Source organism: Euprymna scolopes, chromosome 40 (genome assembly GCF_053919585.1).
Source record: "Euprymna scolopes isolate OS-2025 chromosome 40, ASM5391958v1, whole genome shotgun sequence".
NCBI lineage: Eukaryota > Metazoa > Mollusca > Cephalopoda > Sepiida > Sepiolidae > Euprymna > Euprymna scolopes.
In genome coordinates this window covers 25,079,619-25,106,151 of record NC_136521.1, presented here as the reverse complement: position 1 = coordinate 25,106,151, position 26,533 = coordinate 25,079,619, and the positions used below count along the sequence as shown (strand labels likewise).

Here is a 26,533-nt window from a genome sequence, read left to right as displayed (position 1 = left end):
GAGAGAGTCGGCTGCCATTTTGAATTTTCCAATACATCGGTAAACACTGCATGTTTTTCGAGCTGAATAAACATGTTACACTGAATAAAGACACAAAAAATATATCCAGTTAGGTAGAAAAGTAACTTATCTTGCCTTTGATAACATTTATTTGTTCTATATTTGTTTTTTGACAACTTTTTCGAATCTATGTGTACAGTAATACAAACACGAAATTCTCGTCTGCTTCATCGGCAACGCTCGGTTATATCCGGCTGTTGACGTCATGCGTCGGACAAAGCCGAGCAAATGCTGAGTTACGTCTGGTTCGTTAAATGCACAAGTACCACTTTTTATGATATTAGAAGCCAACATGCAGAAAGTCTGAACTTGCACAAGAAGCCCACATTTAAAAACAATATGTCATTTTGTTTATTTTTTCTTTAAAAATTTTAATTATTGCTTAAAATAAGAGATGGCCAAATAAGCATGAGAAATAAATTATTTTTTAACTATTAAAATCATTCTCTTGTTAACAGGTTCAAAGCACAGACAATTACTAAACAATTATCAGGTAAGTAATTATTTTTATTTAATCTTTTTAATGATTCTAATGGATGAGTTGCCCTAACCCCCAAAATTTTTGTTTGCTTTAGTTTTTTTTATTTTTGCAAAATATTTCTCCAGTTTATTAGCGGTTAGTCACTAAATTTGTCAATTTGTCAACTTTAGTGACAAAAAAGTTCACAGTTTGTCCACTTTAGTGACAAAAAGGTTGACAATTGTTAACTTTTGAATGAAAATTGTTCTTAATATTTTATGGGTTTTGTTTCCAATGTTAATCTAATGTACAAAATGAAGTCTTTTGTAGAATTTTTGTGCATTACAGACTAATACATACAAATTCAATACTTAATTCTGTTTAACCACCTATTTATGGTGAACATTGGGCCATGTTCTTAAAAAGGAAATGTATTTTGAATCGACTTTATTAAATACAAAAATTATCATGATCACTTATCACTACAAAAAAGAAAGTAGAAAGTCATCCTTAATTTTTATTGACTCATATTCTAGGCGTTATTGTTGGATACGCAACGTACATTCGACCAATCACTGCATTTGTTCCAAATTACAGCATTAGTAGTGAGAGGGATGGAAGAGTAAAGAGTAAAAAGTTTGAGAAAGAGAGACTGATAGAGAAAGAAGAAAAAGTAAAAGAATCAGTGGGAGCATTTGAATTGCATAAATAATGTAGTTTTTATGCTGAATATTCAACACCTTGGCCATGAACAGCTAAGCAAAATGTTCTGAATATTTAAAATACTTTTTGAAAAACTGAAAAAACATTTTCACGTTTAATTCCAAATAATTTTCCTGACTAAAATAGGAATAAAAAAACCCATTTTATTTTGTTAATAAATCAGCAATTCTAATCTTTTATTAATAGTTTTAAAAAGACATTAATTCATGAGCCTTTGAATAGCATTTGAAAGTATACTGTTGAAAAAAATCATTTTGATTGACTTCAAAATCCTTAAAAAATCCACATTTATTAAAAGACTAAAGTTTTGAAAGCTTTTGAAACATCCAATTATTTTATAAAGATTAAGACAAATCACCTTATTTATCATAAATGTACACGAGAAAAAGTGAGTAAAAAAAAGATACAGAAGGAAGAGAAATAGCAAAAGCGCTTTTTACCATTAAAAAAGGAGAGAATAAATAAGAAAAGAGATTTAACATTAAAAAAGGAGAGAATAAATAAGAAAAGAGATTTAAAATTAAAAAAGGAGAGAATAAATATGAAAAGAGATTGAAAAATAAAAAAGGAGAGAATAAATAAGAAAAGAGATTTAAAAATAAAAAAGGAGAGAATAAATAAGAATAGAGATTTAAAAATAAAAAAGGAGAGATTAAATAAGAAAAGAGATTTAAAAATAAAAAAGGAGAGAATAAGTAAGAAAAGAGATTTAACATTAAAAAAGGAGAGAATAAATAAGAAAAGAGATTTAACATTAAAAAAGGAGAGAATAAATAAGAAAAGAGATTTAAAAATAAAAAAGGAGAGAATAAATAAGAAAAGAGATTTAAAAATAAAAAAGAACAGAATAAATAAGAAAAGAGATTTAAAAATAAAAAAGGAGAGAATAAATAAGAAAAGAGATTTAAAAATAAAAAAGGAGATCATAAATAAGAAAAGAGATTTAAAATCAAAAAAGGAGAGAATAAATAAGAAAAGAGATTTAAAATTAAAAAAGGAGGGAATAAATAAGAAAAGAGATTTAAAAATAAAAAAGGAGAGAATAAATAAGAAAAGAGATTTAAAAATAAAAAAGGAGAGAATAAATAAGAAAAGAGATTTAAAATTAAAAAAGAAGAGAATAAATAAGAAAAGAGATTTAAAAATAAAAAAGGAGAGAATAAATAAGACAAGAGATTTAAAAATAAAAAAGGAGAGAATAAATAAGAAAAGAGATTTAAAAATAAAAAAGGAGAGAATAAATAAGAAAAGAGATTGAAAAATACAAAAGGAGAAAATAAATAAGAAAAGAGAGTTAAAAATAAAAAAGGAGAGAATAAATAAGAAAAGAGATTTAAAAATAAAAAAGGAAAGAATAAATAAGAAAAGAGATTTAAAAATAAAAAAGGAGAGAATAAATAAGAAAAGAGATTTAAAAATAAAAAAGGAGAGAATAAATAAGAAAAGAGATTTAACATTAAAAAAGGGGAGAATAAATAAGAAGAGAGTTTTAAAAATAAAAAAGGAGAGAATAAATAAGAAAATAGATTTAAAATCAAACAAGGAGAGAATAAATAAGAAAAGAGATTTAAAATTAAAAAAGGAGAGAATAAATAAGAAAAGAGATTTAAAATCAAAAAAGGAGAGAATAAATAAGAAAAGAGATTTAAAATTAAAAAAGGAGAGAATAAATAAGAAAAGAGATGTAAAAATAAAACAGGAGAGAATAAATAAGAAAAGAGATTTAAAAATAAAAAGGAGAGAATAAATGAGTAAAGAGATTTAAAAATAAAAAAGGAGGGAATAAATAAGAAAAGAGATTTAAAATTAAAAAAGGAGAGAATAAATAAGAAAAGAGATTAAAAATAAAAAAGGAGAGAATAAATAAGAAAAGAGATTTAAAAATAAAAAAGGAGAGAATAAATAAGAAAAGAGATTTAAAAATAAAAAAGGAGAGAATAAATAAGAAAAGAGATTTAAAAATAAAAAAGCAGAGAATAAATAAGAAAAGAGATTGAAAAATAAAAAAGAAGAGAATAAATAAGAAAAGAGATTTAAAAATAAAACAGGAGAGAATAAATAAGAAAAGAGATTTAAAAATAAAAAAGGAGAGAATAAATAAGAAAAGAGATTTAAAAATAAAAAAGGAGAGAATAAATAAGAAAAGAGATTTAAAAATAAAAAAGGAGAGAATAAATAAGAAAAGAGATTTAAAAATAAAAAAGGACAGAATAAATAAGAAAAGAGATTTAAAATTAAAAAAGGAGAGAATAAATAAGAAAAGAGATTTAAAAATAAAACAGGAGAGAATAAATAAGAAAAGAGATTTAAAAATAAAAAAGGAGAGAATAAATAAGAAAAGAGATTGAAAAATAAAAAAGAAGAGAATAAATAAGAAAAGAGATTTAAAAATAAAAAAGGAGAGAATAAATAAGAAAAGAGATGTAAAAATAAAAAAGGAGAGAATAAATAAGAAAAGAGATGTAAAAATAAAAAAGGAGAGAATAAATAAGAAAAGAGATTTAAAAATAAAAAAGGAGAGAATAAATAAGAAAAGAGATTTAAAAATAAAAAAGGAGAGAATAAATAAGAAAAGAGATTTAAAAATAAAAAAGGAGAGAATAAATAAGAAAAGAGATTGAAAAATAAAAAAGGAGAGAATAAATAAGAAAAGAGATTTAAAAATAAAAAAGGAGAGAATAAGTAAGAAAAGAGATTTAACATTAAAAAAGGAGAGAATAAATAAGAAAAGAGATTTAACATTAAAAAAGGAGAGAATAAATAAGAAAAGAGATTTAAAAATAAAAAAGGAGAGAATAAATAAGAAAAGAGATTTAAAAATAAAAAAGAACAGAATAAATAAGAAAAGAGATTTAAAAATAAAAAAGGAGAGAATAAATAAGAAAAGAGATTTAAAAATAAAAAAGGAGAGAATAAATAAGAAAAGAGATTTAAAATCAAAAAAGGAGAGAATAAATAAGAAAAGAGATTTAAAATTAAAAAAGGAGGGAATAAATAAGAAAAGAGATTTAAAAATAAAAAAGGAGAGAATAAATAAGAAAAGAGATTTAAAAATAAAAACGGAGAGAATAAATAAGAAAAGAGATTTAAAATTAAAAAAGAAGAGAATAAATAAGAAAAGAGATTTAAAAATAAAAAAGGAGAGAATAAATAAGACAAGAGATTTAAAAATAAAAAAGGAGAGAATAAATAAGAAAAGAGATTTAAAAATAAAAAAGGAGAGAATAAATAAGAAAAGAGATTGAAAAATACAAAAGGAGAAAATAAATAAGAAAAGAGAGTTAAAAATAAAAAAGGAGAGAATAAATAAGAAAAGAGATTTAAAAATAAAAAAGGAAAGAATAAATAAGAAAAGAGATTTAAAAATAAAAAAGGAGAGAATAAATAAGAAAAGAGATTTAAAAATAAAAAAGGAGAGAATAAATAAGAAAAGAGATTTAACATTAAAAAAGGGGAGAATAAATAAGAAGAGAGTTTTAAAAATAAAAAAGGAGAGAATAAATAAGAAAATAGATTTAAAATCAAACAAGGAGAGAATAAATAAGAAAAGAGATTTAAAATTAAAAAAGGAGAGAATAAATAAGAAAAGAGATTTAAAATCAAAAAAGGAGAGAATAAATAAGAAAAGAGATTTAAAATTAAAAAAGGAGAGAATAAATAAGAAAAGAGATGTAAAAATAAAACAGGAGAGAATAAATAAGAAAAGAGATTTAAAAATAAAAAGGAGAGAATAAATGAGAAAAGAGATTTAAAAATAAAAAAGGAGGGAATAAATAAGAAAAGAGATTTAAAATTAAAAAAGGAGAGAATAAATAAGAAAAGAGATTAAAAATAAAAAAGGAGAGAATAAATAAGAAAAGAGATTTAAAAATAAAAAAAGAGAGAATAAATAAGAAAAGAGATTTAAAAATAAAAAAGGAGAGAATAAATAAGAAAAGAGATTTAAAAATAAAAAAGCAGAGAATAAATAAGAAAAGAGATTTAAAATTAAAAAAGGAGAGAATAAATAAGAAAAGAGATTTAAAAATAAAACAGGAGAGAATAAATAAGAAAAGAGATTTAAAAATAAAAAAGGAGAGAATAAATAAGAAAAGAGATTTAAAAATAAAAAAGGAGAGAATAAATAAGAAAAGAGATTTAAAAATAAAAAAGAAGAGAATAAATAAGAAAAGAGATTTAAAAATAAAAAAGGAGAGAATAAATAAGAAAAGAGATGTAAAAATAAAAAAGGACAGAATAAATAAGAAAAGAGATTTAAAAATAAAAAAGGAGAGAATAAATAAGAAAAGAGATTGAAAAATAAAAAAGGAGAGAATAAATAAGAAAAGAGATTTAAAAATAAAAAAGGAGAGAATAAATAAGAAAAGAGATTTAAAAATAAAAAAGGAGAGAATAAATAAGAAAAGAGATTTAAAAATAAAAAAGGAAAGAATAAATAAGAAAAGATATGTAAAAATAAAAAAGGAGAGAATAAATAAGAAAAGAGATTTAAAATTAAAAAAGGAGAGAATAAATAAGAAAAGAGATTTAAAAATAAAACAGGAGAGAATAAATAAGAAAAGAAATTTAAAATTAAAAAAGGAGAGAATAAATAAGAAAAGAGATTTAAAAATAAAAAAGGAGAGAATAAATAAGAAAAGAGATTTAAAAATAAAAAAGGAAAGAATAAATAAGAAAAGATATGTAAAAATAAAAAAGGAGAGAATAAATAAGAAAAGAGATTTAAAATTAAAAAAGGAGAGAATAAATAAGAAAAGAGATTTAAAAATAAAACAGGAGAGAATAAATAAGAAAAGAGATTTAAAAATAAAAAAGGAGAGAACAAATAAGAAAAGAGATTTAAAAATAAAAAAGGAGAGAACAAATAAGAAAAGATATTTAAAAATACAAAAGGAGAGAATAAATAAGAAAAGAGATGTAAAAATAAAACAGGAGAGAATAAATAAGAAAAGAGATTTAAAATTAAAAAAGGAGAGAATCAATAAGAAAAGAGATTTAAAATTAAAAAAGGAGAGAATAAATAAGAAAAGAGATTTAAAATTAAAATGTAGAGAATAAATAAGAAAAGAGATTTAAAAATAAAAAAGGAGAGAATAAATCAGAAAAGAGATTTAAAAATAAAAAAGGAGAGAATAAATAAGAAAAGAGATTTAAAAATAAAAAAGCAGAGAATAAATAAGAAAAGAGATTGAAAAATAACAAAGAAGAGAATAAATAAGAAAAGAGATTTAAAAATAAAACAGGAGAGAATAAATAAGAAAAGAGATTTAAAAATAAAAAAGGAGAGAATAAATAAGAAAAGAGATTTAAAAATAAAAAAGGAGAGAATAAATAAGAAAAGAGATTTAAAAATAAAAAAGGAGAGAATAAATAAGAAAAGAGATTTAAAAATAAAAAAGGACAGAATAAATAAGAAAAGAGATTTAAAATTAAAAAAGGAGAGAATAAATAAGAAAAGAGATTTAAAAATAAAACAGGAGAGAATAAATAAGAAAAGAGATTTAAAAATAAAAAAGGAGAGAATAAATAAGAAAAGAGATTTAAAAATAAAAAAGAAGAGAATAAATAAGAAAAGAGATTTAAAAATAAAAAAGGAGAGAATAAATAAGAAAAGAGATGTAAAAATAAAAAAGGAGAGAATAAATAAGAAAAGAGATTTAAAAATAAAAAAGGAGAGAATAAATAAGAAAAGAGATTGCTAAATAAAAAAGGAGAGAAAAAATAAGACAAGAGATTTAAAAATAAAAAAGGAGAGAATAAATAAGAAAAGAGATTTAAAAATAAAAAAGGAGAGATTAAATAAGAAAAGAGATTTAAAAATAAAAAAGGAGAGAATAAGTAAGAAAAGAGATTTAACATTAAAAAAGGAGAGAATAAATAAGAAAAGAGATTTAACATTAAAAAAGGAGAGAATAAATAAGAAAAGAGATTTAAAAATAAAAAAGGAGAGAATAAATAAGAAAAGAGATTTAAAAATAAAAAAGAACAGAATAAATAAGAAAAGAGATTTAAAAATAAAAAAGGAGAGAATAAATAAGAAAAGAGATTTAAAAATAAAAAAGGAGATCATAAATAAGAAAAGAGATTTAAAATCAAAAAAGGAGAGAATAAATAAGAAAAGAGATTTAAAATTAAAAAAGGAGGGAATAAATAAGAAAAGAGATTTAAAAATAAAAAAGGAGAGAATAAATAAGAAAAGAGATTTAAAAATAAAAACGGAGAGAATAAATAAGAAAAGAGATTTAAAATTAAAAAAGAAGAGAATAAATAAGAAAAGAGATTTAAAAATAAAAAAGGAGAGAATAAATAAGAAAAGAGATTGAAAAATAAAAAAGGAGAGAATAAATAAGAAAAGAGATTTAAAAATAAAAAAGGAGAGAATAAATAAGAAAAGAGATTTAAAAATAAAAAAGGAGAGAATAAATAAGAAAAGAGATTTAAAAATAAAAAAGGAAAGAATAAATAAGAAAAGATATGTAAAAATAAAAAAGGAGAGAATAAATAAGAAAAGAGATTTAAAATTAAAAAAGGAGAGAATAAATAAGAAAAGAGATTTAAAAATAAAACAGGAGAGAATAAATAAGAAAAGAAATTTAAAATTAAAAAAGGAGAGAATAAATAAGAAAAGAGATTTAAAAATAAAAAAGGAGAGAATAAATAAGAAAAGAGATTTAAAAATAAAAAAGGAAAGAATAAATAAGAAAAGATATGTAAAAATAAAAAAGGAGAGAATAAATAAGAAAAGAGATTTAAAATTAAAAAAGGAGAGAATAAATAAGAAAAGAGATTTAAAAATAAAACAGGAGAGAATAAATAAGAAAAGAGATTTAAAAATAAAAAAGGAGAGAACAAATAAGAAAAGAGATTTAAAAATAAAAAAGGAGAGAACAAATAAGAAAAGATATTTAAAAATACAAAAGGAGAGAATAAATAAGAAAAGAGATGTAAAAATAAAACAGGAGAGAATAAATAAGAAAAGAGATTTAAAATTAAAAAAGGAGAGAATCAATAAGAAAAGAGATTTAAAATTAAAAAAGGAGAGAATAAATAAGAAAAGAGATTTAAAATTAAAATGTAGAGAATAAATAAGAAAAGAGATTTAAAAATAAAAAAGGAGAGAATAAATCAGAAAAGAGATTTAAAAATAAAAAAGGAGAGAATAAATAAGAAAAGAGATTTAAAAATAAAAAAGCAGAGAATAAATAAGAAAAGAGATTGAAAAATAACAAAGAAGAGAATAAATAAGAAAAGAGATTTAAAAATAAAACAGGAGAGAATAAATAAGAAAAGAGATTTAAAAATAAAAAAGGAGAGAATAAATAAGAAAAGAGATTTAAAAATAAAAAAGGAGAGAATAAATAAGAAAAGAGATTTAAAAATAAAAAAGGAGAGAATAAATAAGAAAAGAGATTTAAAAATAAAAAAGGACAGAATAAATAAGAAAAGAGATTTAAAATTAAAAAAGGAGAGAATAAATAAGAAAAGAGATTTAAAAATAAAACAGGAGAGAATAAATAAGAAAAGAGATTTAAAAATAAAAAAGGAGAGAATAAATAAGAAAAGAGATTTAAAAATAAAAAAGAAGAGAATAAATAAGAAAAGAGATTTAAAAATAAAAAAGGAGAGAATAAATAAGAAAAGAGATGTAAAAATAAAAAAGGAGAGAATAAATAAGAAAAGAGATTTAAAAATAAAAAAGGAGAGAATAAATAAGAAAAGAGATTGCTAAATAAAAAAGGAGAGAAAAAATAAGACAAGAGATTTAAAAATAAAAAAGGAGAGAATAAATAAGAAAAGAGATTTAAAAATAAAAAAGGAGAGATTAAATAAGAAAAGAGATTTAAAAATAAAAAAGGAGAGAATAAGTAAGAAAAGAGATTTAACATTAAAAAAGGAGAGAATAAATAAGAAAAGAGATTTAACATTAAAAAAGGAGAGAATAAATAAGAAAAGAGATTTAAAAATAAAAAAGGAGAGAATAAATAAGAAAAGAGATTTAAAAATAAAAAAGAACAGAATAAATAAGAAAAGAGATTTAAAAATAAAAAAGGAGAGAATAAATAAGAAAAGAGATTTAAAAATAAAAAAGGAGATCATAAATAAGAAAAGAGATTTAAAATCAAAAAAGGAGAGAATAAATAAGAAAAGAGATTTAAAATTAAAAAAGGAGGGAATAAATAAGAAAAGAGATTTAAAAATAAAAAAGGAGAGAATAAATAAGAAAAGAGATTTAAAAATAAAAACGGAGAGAATAAATAAGAAAAGAGATTTAAAATTAAAAAAGAAGAGAATAAATAAGAAAAGAGATTTAAAAATAAAAAAGGAGAGAATAAATAAGACAAGAGATTTAAAAATAAAAAAGGAGAGAATAAATAAGAAAAGAGATTTAAAAATAAAAAAGGAGAGAATAAATAAGAAAAGAGATTGAAAAATACAAAAGGAGAAAATAAATAAGAAAAGAGAGTTAAAAATAAAAAAGGAGAGAATAAATAAGAAAAGAGATTTAAAAATAAAAAAGGAAAGAATAAATAAGAAAAGAGATTTAAAAATAAAAAAGGAGAGAATAAATAAGAAAAGAGATTTAAAAATAAAAAAGGAGAGAATAAATAAGAAAAGAGATTTAACATTAAAAAAGGGGAGAATAAATAAGAAGAGAGTTTTAAAAATAAAAAAGGAGAGAATAAATAAGAAAATAGATTTAAAATCAAACAAGGAGAGAATAAATAAGAAAAGAGATTTAAAATTAAAAAAGGAGAGAATAAATAAGAAAAGAGATTTAAAATCAAAAAAGGAGAGAATAAATAAGAAAAGAGATTTAAAATTAAAAAAGGAGAGAATAAATAAGAAAAGAGATGTAAAAATAAAACAGGAGAGAATAAATAAGAAAAGAGATTTAAAAATAAAAAGGAGAGAATAAATGAGAAAAGAGATTTAAAAATAAAAAAGGAGGGAATAAATAAGAAAAGAGATTTAAAATTAAAAAAGGAGAGAATAAATAAGAAAAGAGATTAAAAATAAAAAAGGAGAGAATAAATAAGAAAAGAGATTTAAAAATAAAAAAAGAGAGAATAAATAAGAAAAGAGATTTAAAAATAAAAAAGGAGAGAATAAATAAGAAAAGAGATTTAAAAATAAAAAAGCAGAGAATAAATAAGAAAAGAGATTTAAAATTAAAAAAGGAGAGAATAAATAAGAAAAGAGATTTAAAAATAAAACAGGAGAGAATAAATAAGAAAAGAGATTTAAAAATAAAAAAGGAGAGAATAAATAAGAAAAGAGATTTAAAAATAAAAAAGAAGAGAATAAATAAGAAAAGAGATTTAAAAATAAAAAAGGAGAGAATAAATAAGAAAAGAGATGTAAAAATAAAAAAGGACAGAATAAATAAGAAAAGAGATTTAAAAATAAAAAAGGAGAGAATAAATAAGAAAAGAGATTGAAAAATAAAAAAGGAGAGAATAAATAAGAAAAGAGATTTAAAAAAAAAAAAGGAGAGAATAAATAAGAAAAGAGATTTAAAAATAAAAAAGGAGAGAATAAATAAGACAAGAGATTTAAAATTAAAAAAGGAGAGAATAAATAAGAAAAGAGATTTAAAAATAAAAAAGGAGAGAATAAATAAGAAAAGAGATTTAAAAATAAAAAAGGAAAGAATAAATAAGAAAAGATATGTAAAAATAAAAAAAGAGAGAATAAATAAGAAAAGAGATTTAAAATTAAAAAAGGAGAGAATAAATAAGAAAAGAGATTTAAAAATAAAACAGGAGAGAATAAATAAGAAAAGAAATTTAAAATTAAAAAAGGAGAGAATAAATAAGAAAAGAGATTTAAAAATAAAAAAGGAGAGAATAAATAAGAAAAGAGATTTAAAAATAAAAAAGGAAAGAATAAATAAGAAAAGATATGTAAAAATAAAAAAGGAGAGAATAAATAAGAAAAGAGATTTAAAATTAAAAAAGGAGAGAATAAATAAGAAAAGAGATTTAAAAATAAAACAGGAGAGAATAAATAAGAAAAGAGATTTAAAAATAAAAAAGGAGAGAACAAATAAGAAAAGAGATTTAAAAATAAAAAAGGAGAGAACAAATAAGAAAAGATATTTAAAAATACAAAAGGAGAGAATAAATAAGAAAAGAGATGTAAAAATAAAACAGGAGAGAATAAATAAGAAAAGAGATTTAAAATTAAAAAAGGAGAGAATCAATAAGAAAAGAGATTTAAAAATAAAAAAGGAGAGAATAAATAAGAAAAGAGATTTAAAATTAAAATGTAGAGAATAAATAAGAAAAGAGATTTAAAAATAAAAAAAAGAGAGAATAAATCAGAAAAGAGATTTAAAAATAAAAAAGGAGAGAATAAATAAGAAAAGAGATTTAAAATTAAAAAAGGAGAGAATAAATAAGAAAAGAGATTTTAAAATAAAAAAGAATAGAATAAATAAGAAAAGAGATTAAAAATTAATAAAGGCGAGAATAAATAAGAAAAGAGATTTAAAAATAAAAAAGGAGAGAATAAATAAGAAAAGAGATTTAAAAATAAAAAAGGAGAGAATAAATAAGAGATTTAAAAATAAAAAAGGAGAGAATAAATAAGAAAAGAAATTTAAAAATAAAAAAGGAGAGAATAAATAAGAAAAGAAAGTTAAAAATAAAAAAGGAGAGAATAAATAAGAAAAGAGATTTAAAAATAAAAAAGGAGAGAATAAATAAGAAAAGAGATTTAAAAATAAAAAAGGAAAGAATAAATAAGACAAGAGATTTAAAAATAAAAAAGGAGAGATTAAATAAGAAAAGAGATTTAAAAATAAAAAAGGAGAGAATAAATAAGAAAAGAGATTTAAAAATAACAAAGAAGAAAATAAACAAGAGAAGAAATTTAAAATTAAAAAAGGAGAGAATAAATAAGTAAAGAGATTTAAACATAAAAAAGGAGAGAATAAATAAGAAAAGAGATATAAAAATAAAAAAAGAGAGAATAAATAAGAGATTTAAAAATAAAAAAGGAGAGAATAAATAAGAAAAGAGATTTAAAAATAAAAAAGGGGAGATTAAATAAGAAAAGAGATTTAGAATTAAAAAAGGAGAGAATAAATAAGAACAGAGATTTAAAATTAAAACAGGAGAGAATAAATAAGAAAAGAGATTTAAAATTGAAAAAGGAGAGAATGAATAAGAAAAGAAATTTAAAATTAAAAAAGGAGAGAATAAATAAGAAAAGAGATTTAAAAATAAAAAAGGAGAGATTAAATAAGAAAAGAGATTTAAAAATAAAAAAGGAGAGAATAAATAAGAAAAGAGATTTAAAAATAAAAAAGGAGAGAATAAATAAGAAAAGAGATTTAACAATAAAAAAGGAGAGAATAAATAAGAAAAGAGATATAAATATAAAAAAGGAGAGTATAAATAAGAAAAGAGATTTAAAAATAAAACAGGAGAGAATAAATAAGAAAAGAGATTAAAAATTAAAAAAGGAGAGAATTAATAAGAAAAGAGATTTAAAATTAAAAAAGGAGAGAATAAATAAGAAAAGAGATTTAAAAATAAAAAAGGAGAGAATAAATAAGAAAAAAGATTAAAAATTAAAAAAGGAGAGAATTAATAAGAAAAGAGATTTAAAATTAAAAAAGGAGAGAATAAATAAGAAAAGAGATTTAAAAACAAAAAAGGAGAGAATAAATAAGACAAGAGATTTAAAATGAAAAAAGGAGAGAATAAATAAGAAAAGAGATTTAAAAATAAAACAGGAGAGAATAAATAAGAAAAGAGATTTAAAAATAAAAAAGGAGAGAATAAATAAGAAAAGAGATTTAAAAATAAAAAAGGAGAGAATAAATAAGAAAAGAGATTTAAAAATAAAAAAGGAGAGAATAAATAAGAAAAGAAATTTAAAAATAAAACAGGAGAGAATAAATAAGAAAAGAGATTTAAAAATAAAAAAGGAGAGAATAAATAAGAAAAGAGATTTAAATATAAAAAAGGAGAGTATAAATAAGAAAAGAGATTTAAAAATAAAAAAGGAGAGAATAAATAAGAAAAGAGATTTAAAAATAAAAAAGGAGAGAATAAATAAGAAAAGAGATTTAAAAATAAAAAAGGAGAGAATAAATCAGAAAAGAGATTTAAAAATAAAAAAGGAGAGAATAAATAAGAAAAGAGATTTAAAATTAAAAAAGGAGAGAATAAATAAGAAAAGAGATTTTAAAATAAAAAAGAATACAATAAATAAGAAAAGAGATTAAAAATTAATAAAGGCGAGAATAAATAAGAAAAGAGATTTAAAAATAAAAAAGGAAAGAATAAATAAGACAAGAGATTTAAAAATAAAAAAGGAGAGATTAAATAAGAAAAGAGATTTAAAATTAAAAAAGGATAGAATAAATAAGAAAAGAGATTTAAAAATAAAAAAGAAGAAAATAAACAAGAGAAGAAATTTAAAATTAAAAAAGGAGAGAATAAATAAGAAAAGAGATTTAAAAATAAAAAAGGAGAGAATAAATAAGAAAAGAGATATAAAAATAAAAAAAGAGAGAATAAATAAGAAAAGAGATTTAAAAATAAAAAAGGAGAGAATAAATAAGAAAAGAGATTTAAAAATAAAAAAGGGGAGATTAAATAAGAAAAGAGATTTAGAATTAAAAAAGGAGAGAATAAATAAGAACAGAGATTTAAAATAAAAAAAGGAGAGAATAAATAAGAACAGAGATTTAAAAATAAAAAAGGAGAGAATAAATAAGAACAGAGATTTAAAATGAAAAAAGGAGAGAATAAATAAGAAAAGAAATTTAAAAATAAAACAGGAGAGAATAAATAAGAAAAGAGATTTAAAAATAAAAAAGGAGAGAATAAATAAGAAAAGAGATTTAAAAATAAAAAAGGAGAGAATAAATAAGAAAAGAGATTGAAAAATACAAAAGGAGAAAATAAATAAGAAAAGAGAGTTAAAAATAAAAAAGGAGAGAATAAATAAGAAAAGAGATTTAAAAATAAAAAAGGAAAGAATAAATAAGAAAAGAGATTTAAAAATAAAAAAGGAGAGAATAAATAAGAAAAGAGATTTAAAAATAAAAAAGGAGAGAATAAATAAGAAAAGAGATTTAACATTAAAAAAGGGGAGAATAAATAAGAAGAGAGTTTTAAAAATAAAAAAGGAGAGAATAAATAAGAAAATAGATTTAAAATCAAACAAGGAGAGAATAAATAAGAAAAGAGATTTAAAATTAAAAAAGGAGAGAATAAATAAGAAAAGAGATTTAAAATCAAAAAAGGAGAGAATAAATAAGAAAAGAGATTTAAAATTAAAAAAGGAGAGAATAAATAAGAAAAGAGATGTAAAAATAAAACAGGAGAGAATAAATAAGAAAAGAGATTTAAAAATAAAAAGGAGAGAATAAATGAGAAAAGAGATTTAAAAATAAAAAAGGAGGGAATAAATAAGAAAAGAGATTTAAAATTAAAAAAGGAGAGAATAAATAAGAAAAGAGATTAAAAATAAAAAAGGAGAGAATAAATAAGAAAAGAGATTTAAAAATAAAAAAAGAGAGAATAAATAAGAAAAGAGATTTAAAAATAAAAAAGGAGAGAATAAATAAGAAAAGAGATTTAAAAATAAAAAAGCAGAGAATAAATAAGAAAAGAGATTTAAAATTAAAAAAGGAGAGAATAAATAAGAAAAAAGATTTAAAAATAAAACAGGAGAGAATAAATAAGAAAAGAGATTTAAAAATAAAAAAGGAGAGAATAAATAAGAAAAGAGATTTAAAAATAAAAAAGAAGAGAATAAATAAGAAAAGAGATTTAAAAATAAAAAAGGAGAGAATAAATAAGAAAAGAGATGTAAAAATAAAAAAGGACAGAATAAATAAGAAAAGAGATTTAAAAATAAAAAAGGAGAGAATAAATAAGAAAAGAGATTGAAAAATAAAAAAGGAGAGAATAAATAAGAAAAGAGATTTAACAATAAAAAAGGAGAGAATAAATAAGAAAAGAGATTTAAAAATAAAAAAGGAGAGAATAAATAAGACAAGAGATTTAAAATTAAAAAAGGAGAGAATAAATAAGAAAAGAGATTTAAAAATAAAAAAGGAGAGAATAAATAAGAAAAGAGATTTAAAAATAAAAAAGGAAAGAATAAATAAGAAAAGATATGTAAAAATAAAAAAGGAGAGAATAAATAAGAAAAGAGATTTAAAATTAAAAAAGGAGAGAATAAATAAGAAAAGAGATTTAAAAATAAAACAGGAGAGAATAAATAAGAAAAGAAATTTAAAATTAAAAAAGGAGAGAATAAATAAGAAAAGAGATTTAAAAATAAAAAAGGAGAGAATAAATAAGAAAAGAGATTTAAAAATAAAAAAGGAAAGAATAAATAAGAAAAGATATGTAAAAATAAAAAAGGAGAGAATAAATAAGAAAAGAGATTTAAAATTAAAAAAGGAGAGAATAAATAAGAAAAGAGATTTAAAAATAAAACAGGAGAGAATAAATAAGAAAAGAGATTTAAAAATAAAAAAGGAGAGAACAAATAAGAAAAGAGATTTAAAAATAAAAAAGGAGAGAACAAATAAGAAAAGATATTTAAAAATACAAAAGGAGAGAATAAATAAGAAAAGAGATGTAAAAATAAAACAGGAGAGAATAAATAAGAAAAGAGATTTAAAATTAAAAAAGGAGAGAATAAATAAGAAAAGAGATTTAAAATTAAAATGTAGAGAATAAATAAGAAAAGAGATTTAAAAATAAAAAAGGAGAGAATAAATCAGAAAAGAGATTTAAAAATAAAAAAGGAGAGAATAAATAAGAAAAGAGATTTAAAATTAAAAAAGGAGAGAATAAATAAGAAAAGAGATTTTAAAATAAAAAAGAATAGAATAAATAAGAAAAGAGATTAAAAATTAATAAAGGCGAGAATAAATAAGAAAAGAGATTTAAAAATAAAAAAGGAGAGAATAAATAAGAAAAGAGATTTAAAAATAAAAAAGGAGAGAATAAATAAGAGATTTAAAAATAAAAAAGGAGAGAATAAATAAGAAAAGAAATTTAAAAATAAAAAAGGAGAGAATAAATAAGAAAAGAAAGTTAAAAATAAAAAAGGAGAGAATAAATAAGAAAAGAGATTTAAAAATAAAAAAGGAGAGAATAAATAAGAAAAGAGATTTAAAAATAAAAAAGGAAAGAATAAATAAGACAAGAGATTTAAAAATAAAAAAGGAGAGATTAAATAAGAAAAGAGATTTAAAAATAAAAAAGGAGAGAATAAATAAGAAAAGAGATTTAAAAATAACAAAGAAGAAAATAAACAAGAGAAGAAATTTAAAATTAAAAAAGGAGAGAATAAATAAGTAAAGAGATTTAAACATAAAAAAGGAGAGAATAAATAAGAAAAGAGATATAAAAATAAAAAAAGAGAGAATAAATAAGAAAAGAGATTTAAAAATAAAAAAGGAGAGAATAAATAAGAAAAGAGATTTAAAAATAAAAAAGCAGAGAATAAATAAGAAAAGAGATTTAAAATTAAAAAAGGAGAGAATAAATAAGAAAAGAGATTTAAAAATAAAACAGGAGAGAATAAATAAGAAAAGAGATTTAAAAATAAAAAAGGAGAGAATAAAAAGGAAAAGAGATTTAAAAATAAAAAAGAAGAGAATAAATAAGAAAAGAGATTTAAAAATAAAAAAGGAGAGAATAAATAAGAAAAGAGATGTAAAAATAAAAAAGGACAGAATAAATAAGAAAAGAGATTTAAAAATAAAAAAGGAGAGAATAAATAAGAAAAGAGATTGAAAAATAAAAAAGGAGAGAATAAATAAGAAAAGAGATTTAAAAATAAAAAAGGAGAGAATAAATAAGAAAAGAGATTTAAAAATAAAAAAGGAGAGAATAAATAAGACAAGAGATTTAAAATTAAAAAAGGAGAGAATAAATAAGAAAAGAGATTTAAAAATAAAAAAGGAGAGAATAAATAAGAAAAGAGATTTAAAAATAAAAAAGGAAAGAATAAATAAGAAAAGAGATGTAAAAATAAAAAAGGAGAGAATAAATAAGAAAAGAGATTTAAAATTAAAAAAGGAGAGAATAAATAAGAAAAGAGATTTAAAAATAAAACAGGAGAGAATAAATAAGAAAAGAAATTTAAAATTAAAAAAGGAGAGAATAAATAAGAAAAGAGATTTAAAAATAAAAAAGGAGAGAATAAATAAGAAAAGAGATTTAAAAATAAAAAAGGAAAGAATAAATAAGAAAAGATATGTAAAAATAAAAAAGGAGAGAATAAATAAGAAAAGAGATTTAAAATTAAAAAAGGAGAGAATAAATAAGAAAAGAGATTTAAAAATAAAACAGGAGAGAATAAATAAGAAAAGAGATTTAAAAATAAAAAAGGAGAGAACAAATAAGAAAAGAGATTTAAAAATAAAAAAGGAGAGAACAAATAAGAAAAGATATTTAAAAATACAAAAGGAGAGAATAAATAAGAAAAGAGATGTAAAAATAAAACAGGAGAGAATAAATAAGAAAAGAGATTTAAAATTAAAAAAGGAGAGAATAAATAAGAAAAGAGATTTAAAATTAAAATGTAGAGAATAAATAAGAAAAGAGATTTAAAAATAAAAAAGGAGAGAATAAATCAGAAAAGAGATTTAAAAATAAAAAAGGAGAGAATAAATAAGAAAAGAGATTTAAAATTAAAAAAGGAGAGAATAAATAAGAAAAGAGATTTTAAAATAAAAAAGAATAGAATAAATAAGAAAAGAGATTAAAAATTAATAAAGGCGAGAATAAATAAGAAAAGAGATTTAAAAATAAAAAAGGAGAGAATAAATAAGAAAAGAGATTTAAAAATAAAAAAGGAGAGAATAAATAAGAGATTTAAAAATAAAAAAGGAGAGAATAAATAAGAAAAGAAATTTAAAAATAAAAAAGGAGAGAATAAATAAGAAAAGAAAGTTAAAAATAAAAAAGGAGAGAATAAATAAGAAAAGAGATTTAAAAATAAAAAAGGAGAGAATAAATAAGAAAAGAGATTTAAAAATAAAAAAGGAAAGAATAAATAAGACAAGAGATTTAAAAATAAAAAAGGAGAGATTAAATAAGAAAAGAGATTTAAAAATAAAAAAGGAGAGAATAAATAAGAAAAGAGATTTAAAAATAACAAAGAAGAAAATAAACAAGAGAAGAAATTTAAAATTAAAAAAGGAGAGAATAAATAAGTAAAGAGATTTAAACATAAAAAAGGAGAGAATAAATAAGAAAAGAGATATAAAAATAAAAAAAGAGAGAATAAATAAGAAAAGAGATTTAAAAATAAAAAAGGAGAGAATAAATAAGAAAAGAGATTTAAAAATAAAAAAGCAGAGAATAAATAAGAAAAGAGATTTAAAATTAAAAAAGGAGAGAATAAATAAGAAAAGAGATTTAAAAATAAAACAGGAGAGAATAAATAAGAAAAGAGATTTAAAAATAAAAAAGGAGAGAATAAAAAGGAAAAGAGATTTAAAAATAAAAAAGAAGAGAATAAATAAGAAAAGAGATTTAAAAATAAAAAAGGAGAGAATAAATAAGAAAAGAGATGTAAAAATAAAAAAGGACAGAATAAATAAGAAAAGAGATTTAAAAATAAAAAAGGAGAGAATAAATAAGAAAAGAGATTGAAAAATAAAAAAGGAGAGAATAAATAAGAAAAGAGATTTAAAAATAAAAAAGGAGAGAATAAATAAGAAAAGAGATTTAAAAATAAAAAAGGAGAGAATAAATAAGACAAGAGATTTAAAATTAAAAAAGGAGAGAATAAATAAGAAAAGAGATTTAAAAATAAAAAAGGAGAGAATAAATAAGAAAAGAGATTTAAAAATAAAAAAGGAAAGAATAAATAAGAAAAGAGATGTAAAAATAAAAAAGGAGAGAATAAATAAGAAAAGAGATTTAAAATTAAAAAAGGAGAGAATAAATAAGAAAAGAGATTTAAAAATAAAACAGGAGAGAATAAATAAGAAAAGAAATTTAAAATTAAAAAAGGAGAGAATAAATAAGAAAAGAGATTTAAAAATAAAAAAGGAGAGAATAAATAAGAAAAGAGATTTAAAAATAAAAAAGGAAAGAATAAATAAGAAAAGATATGTAAAAATAAAAAAGGAGAGAATAAATAAGAAAAGAGATTTAAAATTAAAAAAGGAGAGAATAAATAAGAAAAGAGATTTAAAAATAAAACAGGAGAGAATAAATAAGAAAAGAGATTTAAAAATAAAAAAGGAGAGAACAAATAAGAAAAGAGATTTAAAAATAAAAAAGGAGAGAACAAATAAGAAAAGATATTTAAAAATACAAAAGGAGAGAATAAATAAGAAAAGAGATGTAAAAATAAAACAGGAGAGAATAAATAAGAAAAGAGATTTAAAATTAAAAAAGGAGAGAATCAATAAGAAAAGAGATTTAAAATTAAAAAAGGAGAGAATAAATAAGAAAAGAGATTTAAAAATAAAAAAGGAGAGTAAATAAGAAAAGAGATTTAAAAATAAAAAAGGAAAGAATAAATAAGACAAGAGATTTAAAAATAAAAAAGGAGAGATTAAATAAGAAAAGAGATTTAAAAATAAAAAAGGAGAGAATAAATAAGAAAAGAGATTTAAAAATAACAAAGAAGAAAATAAACAAGAGAAGAAATTTAAAATTAAAAAAGGAGAGAATAAATAAGTAAAGAGATTTAAACATAAAAAAGGAGAGAATAAATAAGAAAAGAGATATAAAAATAAAAAAGAGAGAATAAATAAGAAAAGAGATTTAAAAATAAAAAAGGAGAGAATAAATAAGAAAAGAGATTTAAAAATAAAAAAGGGGAGATTAAATAAGAAAAGAGATTTAGAATTAAAAAAGGAGAGAATAAATAAGAACAGAGATTTAAAATTAAAACAGGAGAGAATAAATAAGAAAAGAGATTTAAAATTGAAAAAGGAGAGAATGAATAAGAAAAGAAATTTAAAATTAAAAAAGGAGAGAATAAATAAGAAAAGAGATTTAAAAATAAAAAAGGAGAGATTAAATAAGAAAAGAGATTTAAAAATAAAAAAGGAGAGAATAAATAAGAAAAGAGATTTAAAAATAAAAAAGGAGAGAATAAATAAGAAAAGAGATTTAAAAATAAAAAAGGAGAGAATAAATAAGAAAAGAGATATAAATATAAAAAAGGAGAGTATAAATAAGAAAAGAGATTTAAAAATAAAACAGGAGAGAATAAATAAGAAAAGAGATTAAAAATTAAAAAAGGAGAGAATTAATAAGAAAAGAGATTTAAAATTAAAAAAGGAGAGAATAAATAAGAAAAGAGATTTAAAAATAAAAAAGGAGAGAATAAATAAGAAAAGAGATTAAAAATTAAAAAAGGAGAGAATTAATAAGAAAAGAGATTTAAAATTAAAAAAGGAGAGAATAAATAAGAAAAGAGATTTAAAAACAAAAAAGGAGAGAATAAATAAGACAAGAGATTTAAAATGAAAAAAGGAGAGAATAAATAAGAAAAGAGATTTAAAAATAAAACAGGAGAGAATAAATAAGAAAAGAGATTTAAAAATAAAAAAGGAGAGAATAAATAAGAAAAGAGATTTAAAAATAAAAAAGGAGAGAATAAATAAGAAAAGAGATTTAAAAATAAAAAAGGAGAGAATAAATAAGAAAAGAAATTTAAAAATAAAACAGGAGAGAATAAATAAGAAAAGAGATTTAAAAATAAAAAAGGAGAGAATAAATAAGAAAAGAGATTTAAATATAAAAAAGGAGAGTATAAATAAGAAAAGAGATTTAAAAATAAAAAAGGAGAGAATAAATAAGAAAAGAGATTTAAAAATAAAAAAGGAGAGAATAAATAAGAAAAGAGATTTAAAAATAAAAAAGGAGAGAATAAATAAGAAAAGAGATTTAAAAATAAAAAAGGAGAGAATAAATAAGAAAAGAGATTTAAAATTAAAAAAGGAGAGAATAAATAAGAAAAGAGATTTTAAAATAAAAAAGAATACAATAAATAAGAAAAGAGATTAAAAATTAATAAAGGCGAGAATAAATAAGAAAAGAGATTTAAAAATAAAAAAGGAAAGAATAAATAAGACAAGAGATTTAAAAATAAAAAAGGAGAGATTAAATAAGAAAAGAGATTTAAAATTAAAAAAGGATAGAATAAATAAGAAAAGAGATTTAAAAATAAAAAAGAAGAAAATAAACAAGAGAAGAAATTTAAAATTAAAAAAGGAGAGAATAAATAAGAAAAGAGATTTAAAAATAAAAAAGGAGAGAATAAATAAGAAAAGAGATATAAAAATAAAAAAAGAGAGAATAAATAAGAAAAGAGATTTAAAAATAAAAAAGGAGAGAATAAATAAGAAAAGAGATTTAAAAATAAAAAAGGGGAGATTAAATAAGAAAAGAGATTTAGAATTAAAAAAGGAGAGAATAAATAAGAACAGAGATTTAAAATTAAAAAAGGAGAGAATAAATAAGAAAAGAGATTTAAAATTAAAAAAGGAGAGAATGAATAAGAAAAGAAATTTAAAAATAAAAAAGGAGAGAATAAATAAGAAAAGAGATTTAAAAATAAAAAAGGAGAGATTAAATAAGAAAAGAGATTAAAAATTAAAAAAGGAGAGAATTAATAAGAAAAGAGATTTAAAAATAAAAAAGGAGAGAATAAATAAGAAAAGAGATTTAAAAATAAAAAAGGAGAGAATAAATAAGACAAGAGATTTAAAATGAAAAAAGGAGAGAATAAATAAGAAAAGAGATTTAAAAATAAAAAAGGAGAGAATAAATAAGAAAAGAGATTTAAAAATAAAAAAGGAGAGAATAAATAAGAAAAGAGATTTAAAAATAAAAAAGGAGAGAATAAATAAGAAAAGAGATTTAAAAATAAAAAAGGAGAGAATAAATAAGAAAAGAAATTTAAAAATAAAACAGGAGAGAATAAATAAGAAAAGAGATTTAAAAATAAAAAAGGAGAGAATAAATAAGAAAAGAGATTTAAAAATAAAAAAAGAGAGTATAAATAAGAAAAGAGATTTAAAAATAAAAAAGGAGAGAATAAATAAGAAAAGAGATTTAAAAATAAAAAAGGAGAGAATAAATAAGAAAAGAGATTTAAAAATAAAAAAGGAGAGAATAAATAAGAAAAGAGATTTAACATTAAAAAAGGGGAGAATAAATTAGAAGAGAGTTTTAAAAATAAAAAAGGAGAGAATAAATAAGAAAATAGATTTAAAATCAAAAAAGGAGAGAATAAATAAGAAAAGAGATTTAAAATTAAAAAAGGAGAGAATAAATAAGAAAAGAGATTTAAAATCAAAAAAGGAGAGAATAAATAAGAAAAGAGATTTAAAATTAAAAAAGGAGAGAATAAATAAGGAGAGAGATGTAAAAATAAAACAGGAGAGAATAAATGAGAAAAGAGATTTAAAAATAAAAAGGAGAGAATAAATGAGAAAAGAGATTTAAAAATAAAAAAGGAGGGAATAAATAAGAAAAGAGATTTAAAATTAAAAAAGGAGAAAATAAATAAGAAAAGAGATTAAAAATAAAAAGAGAGAATAAATAAGAAAAGAGATTTAAAAATAAAAAAGGAGAGAATAAATAAGAAAAGAGATTTAAAAATAAAAAAGGAGAGAATAAATAAGAAAAGAGATTAAAAATAAAAAAGGAGAGAATAAATAAGAAAAGAAATTTAAAAATAAAAAAGGAGAGAATAAATAAGAAAAGAGAGTTAAAAATAAAAAAGGAGAGAATAAATAAGAAAAGAGATTTAAAAATAAAAAAGGAGAGAATAAATAAGAAAAGAGATTTAAAAATAAAAAAGGAAAGAATAAATAAGACAAGAGATTTAAAAATAAAAAAGGAGAGATTAAATAAGAAAAGAGATTTAAAATTAAAAAAGGAGAGAATAAATAAGAAAAGAGATTTAAAATTAAAAAAGGAGAGAATAAATAAGAAAAGAGAGTTAAAAATAAAAAAGGAGAGAATAAATAAGAAAAGAGAGTTAAAAATAAAAAAGAAGAAAATAAACAAGAGAAGAAATTTAAAATTAAAAAAGGAGAGAATAAATAAGAAAAGAGATTTAAAAATAAAAAAGGAGAGAATAAATAAGAAAAGAGATATAAAATTAAAAAAGGAGAGAATAAATAAGAAAAGAGATTTAAAAATAAAAAAGGAGAGAATAAATAAGAAAAGAGATTTAAAAATAAAAAAGGAGAGAATAAATAAGAAAAGAGATTAAAAATTAAAAAAGGAGAGAATTAATAAGAAAAGAGATTTAAAATTAAAAAAGGAGAGAATAAATAAGAAAAGAGATTTAAAAATAAAAAAGAAGAGAATAAATAAGACAAGAGATTTAAAATGAAAAAAGGAGAGAATAAATAAGAAAAGAGATTTAAAAATAAAAAAGGAGAGAATAAATAAGAAAAGAGATTTAAAATCAAAAAAGGAGAGAATAAATAAGAAAAGAGATTTAAAATTAAAAAAGGAGAGAATAAATAAGAAAAGAGATGTAAAAATAAAACAGGAGAGAATAAATAAGAAAAGAGATTTAAAAATAAAAAGGAGAGAATAAATGAGAAAAGAGATTTAAAAATAAAAAAGGAGGGAATAAATAAGAAAAGAGATTTAAAATTAAAAAAGGAGAGAATAAATAAGAAAAGAGATTAAAAATAAAAAAGGAGAGAATAAATAAGAAAAGAGATTTAAAAATAAAAAAGGAGAGAATAAATAAGAAAAGAGATTTAAAAATAAAAAAGGAGAGAATAAATAAGAAAAGAGATTTAAAAATAAAAAAGCAGAGAATAAATAAGAAAAGAGATTTAAAATTAAGAAAGGAGAGAATAAATAAGAAAAGAGATTTAAAAATAAAACAGGAGAGAATAAATAAGAAAAGAGATTTAAAAATAAAAAAGGAGAGAATAAATAAGAAAAGAGATTTAAAAATAAAAAAGAAGAGAATAAATAAGAAAAGAGATTTAAAAATAAAAAAGGAGAGAATAAATAAGAAAAGAGATGTAAAAATAAAAAAGGAGAGAATAAATAAGAAAAGAGAGTTAAAAATAAAAAAGGAGAGAATAAATAAGAAAAGCGATTGCTAAATAAAAAAGGAGAGAATAAATAAGACAAGAGATTTAAAAATAAAAAAGGAGAGAATAAATAAGAAAAGAGATTTAAAAATAAAAAAGGAGAGAATAAATAAGAAAAGAGAGTTAAAAATAAAAAAGTAGAGAATAAATAAGAAAAGAGATTTAAAAATAAAAAAGGAGAGAATAAATAAGAAAAGAGATTTAAAAATAAAAAAGGAGAGAATAAATAAGAAAAGAGATTTAAAAATAAAAAAGGAGAGAATAAATAAGAAAAGAGATTTAAAAATAAAAAAGGAGAGAATAAATAAGAAAAGAGATTGAAAAATAAAAAAGGAGAGAATAAATAAGAAAAGAGATTGAAAAATAAAAAAGGAGAGAATAAATAAGAAAAGAGATTTAAAAATAAAAAAAGGAGAGAATAAATAAGAAAAGAGATTTAAAAATAAAAAAGGAAAGAATAAATAAGAAAAGAGATTTAAAAATAAAAAAGGAGAGAATAAATAAGAAAAGAGATTTAAAATTAAAAAAGGAGAGAATAAATAAGAAAAGAGATTTAACAAGAAAAAAGGAGAGAATAAATAAGAAAAGGAGTTAACATTAAAGAAGGAGAGAATAAATAAGAAAAGAGATTTAAAAATAAAACAGGAGAGAATAAATAAGAAAAGAAATTTAAAATTAAAACAGGAGAGAATAAATAAGAAAACAGATTTAAAAATAAAAAAGGAGAGAATAAATAAGAAAAGAGATTTAAAATAAAAAAAGGAGAGAATAAATAAGAAAAGAGATTTAAAATTAAAAAAGGAGAGAATAAATAAGAAAAGAGATTTAAAAATAAAACAGGAGAGAATAAATAAGAAAAGAGATGTAAAAATAAAACAGGAGAGAATAAATAAGAAAACAGATTTAAAAATAAAAAAGGAGAGAATAAATAAGAAAAGTGATTTAACATTAAAAAAGGAGAGAATAAATAAGAAAAGAGATTTAAAAATAAAACAGGAGAGAATAAATAAGAAAAGAGATTTAAAAATAAAAAAGGAGAGAATAAATAAGAAAAGAGATTTAAAAATAAAAAAGAAGAGAATAAATAAGAAAAGAGATTTAAAAATAAAAAAGAAGAGAATAAATAAGAAAAGAGATTTAAAAATAAAAAAGGAGAGATTAAATAAGAAAAGAGATGTAACAATAAAAAAGGAGAGAATAAATAAGAAAAGAGATTTAAAAATAAAAAAGGAGAGAATAAATAAGAAAAGAGATTGCTAAATAAAAAAGGAGAGAATAAATAAGACAAGAGATTTAAAAATAAAAAAGGAGAGATTAAATAAGAAAAGAGATTTAAAAATAAAAAAGGAGAGAATAAATAAGAAAAGAGATTGAAAAATAAAAAAGGAGAGAATAAATAAGAAAAGAGATTTAACATTAAAAAAGGAGAGAATAAATAAGAAAAGAGATTTAAAAATAAAACAGGAGAGAATAAATCAGAAAAGAGATTTGAAAATAAAAAAGGAGAGATAAATAAGAAAAGAGATTGAAAATCAAAAAGGGAGAGAATAAATAAGAAAAGAGATTTAAAATTAAAAAAGGAGAGAATAAATAAGAAAAGAGATTTAAAATCAAAAAAGGAGAGAATAAATAAGAAAAGAAATTTAAAATTAAAAAAGGAGAGAATAAATAAGAAAAGAGATTTAAAAATAAAAAAGGAGAGAATAAATAAGAAAAGAAATTTAAAAATAAAAAAGGACAGAATAAATAAGAAAAAAAATTTAAAAATAAAAAAGGAGAGAATAAATAAGAAAAGAGATTTAAAAATAAAGAAGGAGAGAATAAATAAGAGATTTAAAAATAAAAAAGTAGAGAATAAATAAGAAAAGAGATTTAAAAATAAAGAAGGAGAGAATAAATAAGAAAAGAGATGTAAAAATAAAAAAGAACAAGTGTGGGATTTGGTGTTAAGTCTTTAGTTGTTTAAATCTCCAAACTAACCCTATATATCACTTAATTGCCCCTGGGCTAATATGACATACAGGAAAAATAAAGTGTCTAAGTGGCAGATGCTTACCGAGAACGAATTCTTGGTCGAGAATCTCTATAGCTGCTTCGTCTGCCAACTGGGGGACCTCGTTTACTCCAGCGAGATTCTCCTGTAGACATCTCAACTCTCACACGACGACCGTTAATTTTTCTGAAATATTAAAAAAAACAAGTTT

General features: G+C 19.6%; 2 protein-coding genes across 11 annotated transcripts in view; one reads left to right on the top strand and one right to left on the bottom strand.

The window, feature by feature from the left end:
- The window catches only part of LOC145265434 (toll-like receptor 2), a 370,324-nt gene extending 350,600 nt beyond the window's left edge, over nt 1-19,724 (top strand). For all 4 annotated transcript variants that reach the window (XR_013864647.1, XR_013864646.1, XR_013864648.1 and 1 more), the window contains one exon: nt 519-19,724. The gene's annotated coding sequence lies outside the window, so the exon portion shown is untranslated. The remainder of the gene's footprint in view (nt 1-518) is intronic.
- The window catches only part of LOC145265438 (RNA-binding protein 1-like), a 616,457-nt gene that overhangs the window by 170,003 nt on the left and 419,921 nt on the right, over nt 1-26,533 (bottom strand). For all 7 annotated transcript variants that reach the window (XR_013864651.1, XR_013864653.1, XR_013864652.1 and 4 more), the window contains exon 4: nt 26,386-26,508. Coding sequence is in view for 4 of the 7 variants with exons in the window: in XM_080121280.1 (XP_079977406.1) it covers nt 26,386-26,508 (123 nt within the window). In the remaining 3 variants the exon portion in view is untranslated. The remainder of the gene's footprint in view (nt 1-26,385; nt 26,509-26,533) is intronic.